Source organism: Cebus imitator, unplaced genomic scaffold (assembly GCF_001604975.1).
Source record: "Cebus imitator isolate Cc_AM_T3 unplaced genomic scaffold, Cebus_imitator-1.0 Scaffold247, whole genome shotgun sequence".
Classification (NCBI taxonomy): Eukaryota; Metazoa; Chordata; class Mammalia; order Primates; family Cebidae; genus Cebus; species Cebus imitator.
Window position 1 is genome coordinate 980,978 of NW_016107562.1, and position 5,672 is coordinate 986,649.

The 5,672-nt window shown below is 34.9% G+C and overlaps 1 protein-coding gene across 1 annotated transcript in view; it reads right to left on the reverse strand.

The window, feature by feature from the left end:
* CDC73 (cell division cycle 73) overlaps positions 1-5,672 on the reverse strand; it is a 125,964-nt gene that overhangs the window by 92,935 nt on the left and 27,357 nt on the right. Inside the window, exons 8-10 of the mRNA XM_017498620.2 lie at positions 5,154-5,252; positions 4,602-4,680; positions 2,573-2,637 (exon numbers count right to left, since the gene is read on the reverse strand). Coding sequence (XP_017354109.1) covers positions 2,573-2,637; positions 4,602-4,680; positions 5,154-5,252 — 243 coding nt within the window. The remainder of the gene's footprint in view (positions 1-2,572; positions 2,638-4,601; positions 4,681-5,153; positions 5,253-5,672) is intronic.

Here is a 5,672-nt window from a genome sequence, read left to right on the forward strand (position 1 = left end):
CTACAGGTGTGCGCCACCATGCCCAGCTAATTTTTGTATTTTTAGTAGAGACGGGGTTTCACCATGTTGACCAGGATGGTCTTGATCTCTTGACCTCGTGATCCACCCATCTCGGCCTCCCAAAGTGCTGGGATTACAGGCGTGAGCCACCGCGCCCGGCCTAACTCATGATTCTTATGAAACATGATTAACAAAAGGTACATCCTTCTCTACAATATATATAGGAAATAATCTATTGGTATAAAAGTATTCTGGCCATCTGCATAATTTAGTCTCGCATATAACATAAATCTGATGTTTAACTTAAAAGATACATAGATTGATCCCAATTTTATTAACTATGTCTATCAACCAGGCATATCAAAACCTTGGAGAACAATGACAGCAAAAATGAACTATACATAAATTACAAAGGAAGTTGCATCTGGGCAGCAAAGCCTTCTAACATATATTTAACATCTTTGTATGTCTGGGTGGATATGATAAAGGAGAAACTTTCCTGACTGGAGAATAAGGTAGAAAGTTGGTGCAACTCACAAGCTCACAAATAGGTAATAAGTACAAAGCAGAAAAGAGGAGAAAAGAATATTAAATTGGAAATGTAAGTCTGAGATACAACTAAAAAATAATTATCTGTGAACTTCAAAGCTTTCAAGTTCAAACTTCTCTATGTATTCATTCTAACAACTGCATAAATCAGATCACAAGCAACAAAGATTCAAACTTGGTATTAATATAATAAAACTATCAGCAATTTAACCATTTTTAGTCTTTCTGTTGCATTCCTACACAATGCTTTTTTCATGATTATTCTTTAAAATCACACAGCATAAATTTGCTTAAATTCACCTCTCTTTTAAGTATATTTAGGAACAGTCTCTGATGATGCAGAATCACATCATTCTCATACTGATCAATTAAGAAGCTATCCTTAAATTTTAGAAAAACTGCTCTGTACAAAGACCACTGTGAAAACCATCACAGATTTTACTATTTGCAAAGAAGCTCAGATAACAAAACCATTTCACGGCATTTCAGAGCTATAGGGATGGATGAGAAAAGTTAAAAAAAAAACAACAATAACAAAAAACTTACTTTGATGACTCCCCAAGGATAACGATTTCATTCCATAACTAATTCACTTAGGGAATGATCAGCAGGCAAGTTCTGTCGTACTTAGGGCATTCCCTAAGTAGGCAAGTTCTGTTCCCAAGATGTCAATAACCAAATCACTTAAGAATTTAAACTAAATCTTCAGCCATGAATCATACATTGAAGTCAGGAAGAACCAAGCAGATCACATAAGCGGGGTATATCTAATCCCACATGACTTTTCCCTAATTCTCTAAACTCCAGCAACACTGGCCTCCTTGCTGTTGCCCTATGGACCTCAGTTTTTATCCCGCTCTGATGGAGAAGAATGCTATTCCAAGTCTCTGCTCAGCTGTTGCCTCCTCAGAGAAGTATCTCTGACTTCTCTCTCTAAAGAAGCCTCATCTGTCTTATTTACAGCTGTATGACCAGCAACAACAGGATCTGACACAAATGCTCAATAAATACTTGCTGAATGAATTCATTAGTCCACATGTAATTTAACAATATAAAATCAAATCTAATGACAATTTAAAAACAAGTATATTAACAAAATATCTAATATCCAATCCCAATTTGAAGTCCAGAAAAAAACAAACTTAAAATCAGATCTCTGTACTTATTTGCTTTTGGAAATGAGAGAGTAAAACTTGAAAAATTCCACGTAGGTATAAAGATGTATGTTAGTTCTGAAAAATCACAGCGAATATATAATGATTCCATGTCATATAGAGTCCATAAAAGATTGGATGATTCACAAGCAAAGACAGAAGTTTGGTATTAGCATCTTAAGTATATACTCTAATACATATATGCATAGTATTTTAAAAGTATAATGATCTAGAATATAAATACAAGCATAAAAGGTATAATGATCTAGAATATAAATATGAAAAATGAAGTTAAGAGAATTCCTGTTCTACATTACCAAGTCCAATCACTGACTAAATATAAATTTAAAGTGTTAAATATGGCTTTGTCAGAATATATAGAAGTAACCATTTTTTGGAGGTTAAAAAATAAAGTTTGCTGAACATGAACCAAAGGCTTATATTCACAAACACCTAAGTATTGAGTTCTACCAATTACATACTTTGTAAGCATTATAATCACTATAGTCCATCTCTTTAAAGAGCATAAGATATTACATTTTTAAAAACAAATGATATTATGGCAAAAAGCTCTCTCAAACTGACCTCACAACTCAATAGTTTTAAATACTGACCAGGTGCATTGCCCTACTTGCAAGTTAATCAAATCAGCTTTTATTTACACATATTCAACTTAGTTTGAAGGAAAAGAAAAATGAAACAGGATACCTATGAATCAAATAATACACCACACAGATCAATCAGAACAAATGATCAATAAAGAAAAATGTTTGAAATAAAAAATATGAGAGAATAAAGATTTTCTTCAACATGTGCTACTCACATAAAATCCCTGGAACAAAAGGGTATCTACAGCCAAATTAACTTACCGTTACAGATTTCAGTGTCATACCATGGTAGGTTCCCATAGTGTCAATTTTGAAGCCTTCCGTTTCTATGAAAAAAAAAAAAAGAGGTTTGCTGTTAAGATTTTATAGATCATGCATCTTATGGTCTATAACAAATCTAAAGTAATAATCTACACCGTATCTGATGGTTCAATAGTATAACAAAGCCTTCAATCTACTATGTAAAATTAAATTACATACTTGTAAAGACAAAAACTTTAAAAAGGATGCTAGGCTCAAAATTACTAATATATTAAATAGAGACCAACAAGCCTACTGTGTAGAAGCTGATTAAGACTATCTCTGAATTTAGATTGAATACTTTATAACACCAAATTACTTACTAGTACTCAATGATAGTACCACTAAAAGCACCTAATATCATGAGAAGACCCAGTTACAAAAAGCAGTGTTCCAAAGTTTCAATCGTAAGGCATATGCTTATTTTTATATACATATATATATGTTTTTTTTTTCTTTTGAGACAGGGTCTCACTCTGTCACCCAGGCTGGAGTACAGTGACACAATCTCAGCTCATTGCAACCTGTACTCCCAACCCCCTCCCCAGGATCACACAATCCTCCCACCTCAGCCTCCCGAGCAACTAGGACCGCTGGCATGCACCACCACACCCAGCTATTTTTTTGTACTTTTAGTAGAGATGGGATCTTGCCTTGTTGCTCAGGCTGGTCACAAAGTACTGAGCTCAAGCAATCACCCTGCCTCTACCTCCCAAAGTGCTGGAATTACAGGCATGAGGCACAGCGACCAACCATATTACATATTCTATAGAAAGCTATGTTGTAAATAATGATTGGAGTGACAGGACAGAATCCCAATATGCCTTTCTGTAAAGGGTCACATAGTAAATGATTTATATATTGCAGGCCTTAAAATCTCTGTCACAACTACTTAATTCTGTAGTTGCAGTGCAAAAGCAGAATAAACAATATATGTGATAAACTGGGGGCAGCCCAATTTGCCCCATGGAGGTTTGTATTGAGTTTCAGGGCTGTAATTTACCAACCTCTGCTTTATATAATTCAATCCCCACGAAAACATTGAAATGTAAAGGAAAGAATGGACTATTGTCTTTTTATGGCACATATCCGGTGCATGCCTTTATCAACTAAATGAAGTCAGCACACAAAATTCATTGCATCAAGGCAACATACACTTTCAAAAAAATTTAAAGGAAGACTTCAGATTATGCTTTAAAATACCAATAACTTCCAGTTGCATCTAAACCTCTTATTTTCATGTATCAAGTCATAATGAATGAAGATCCCAAGAGGAAGTTACCCTGACATTAGTTTCACCGTGCAGCTGCAGAAATGGTTTGTTATTGCATTAGCCAGAATACCACGTGGGCTATCACAAAATAAGTCCTCCCATCATTGCTCAAAATCTGTATCCAAGTTCTCAATGTACACATTTATAACTTCAGAAACATGACTTTACAGAATCTCCAGTTAACAACAAAAGCAGTATGATTAACAGCAAATATTTATAGATAATTTACTTACATATAAGATACTATTCTGAGAACGTGGTATTTATTAACCAGTCCAATACTCACAATAACCAGAAGAAATAGGTACCATAATAGTATTTTAATTATACACAGGAGAAAACTGAGACAGAATGCAGTTAAAGTAACATTAAAATTCACACAAAAAGTTACTGCAACATAAGCTGTCTGGATCCAGAATCCATGCTATTAATCAGGGACTGGCCAATTTTTTCTGTAAAGGGCCAGATAATATTTTTAGGCTGTGTAGGCTGAAAATTCAATACCGAAGTCACAAAGCCAAAGAAGCCATACATAAAATGCATAAATGAATGGGTGTGGCTGTGTCCCAACAAACTGTTATTTACAAAAAATTGTAGTGGGTAAGATCTGGCCTGCAGACATTACGGTGCCAACCCTCACCCTTAAACATCAGGCCATACTGCCTCTCAAGTTCAACACAACCACACTAAGGGGAAGATAAGAATTAAGCAACTTGCCTTCTTTTCCTTTGAATCTTTCCTGATCATATCTGTTATAGGCAGCTGGGATAGGCTGTTTGGTACGCAAAGTGGGATCCTGTTAAAAAAATTTTTTTAAATTATAAGTAACATGTTAATATTTTTAAATATCACTTATTTAATGTGCTGGAGTATAGCAGTGTGATCACGGACCACTGCAGCCAAGACCTCCTAGGCCTAAGTGACCTTCCCACCTCAGCCTTCCAAGTAGCTGGGACCACAAGCATGTACCACCACACTCGGTTAACTTTTTTTAATTTTTTTTTTTTTTTAGAGACTCTGACCCATCAGATGATTTTGTCTCAGACTCTGACCAAAGTATGCTAAGAATTACTGCTACAGTTAAGAAGTACTACCTAAGTAAGTAACTTTTAATATTGGGGAGGGCTTTCACATCTTTCAGAAACTCTGAAGCAGCAAAGAGTTTAAAATCCACTGATTTTAAAATGTGAAGATATCTTCAACATTACTACACTGCAATATAAGTGGCAACTTCATTAAAATTACTGTAAAGCAGTAAAGCATTCTTACCACAGGTGCTGTATTTGGGGCTGGTCGCTGTTCAGGTGCACGCCCTTCTTCTCTGGCTTTTACAGATTGAAGTATTGCAAAAATGTTCTTGGAAAAATTCTAAAATATAAATGAATTTTAATTAAGCCCACCTTAAATACACAATAGTAAAGTTACTTGATAAATAATTTAAGACTCAGTTATCTTACTCTCAATTCTTCTTTACTATATATATCACAAGGTATCATTATTATACACATATGTAAAAACCACTACTGATACATTGATCCAGAGACTATTATAAATCCCATGGTATTCATTTCGTTATTTTCATTTTACTTAAACTGCTACAAATGTATTCATATTCTACATCTATTCAAATATATAATCAGAAAACAAGTTAACATAAATAAAATTAAAATATAACACATTTGAGGCCGGGCGCGGTGGCTCAAGCCTGTAATCCCAGCACTTTGGGAGGCCGAGGCGGGTGGATCACGAGGTCAAGAGATCAAGACCATCCTGGTCAACATGGTAAAA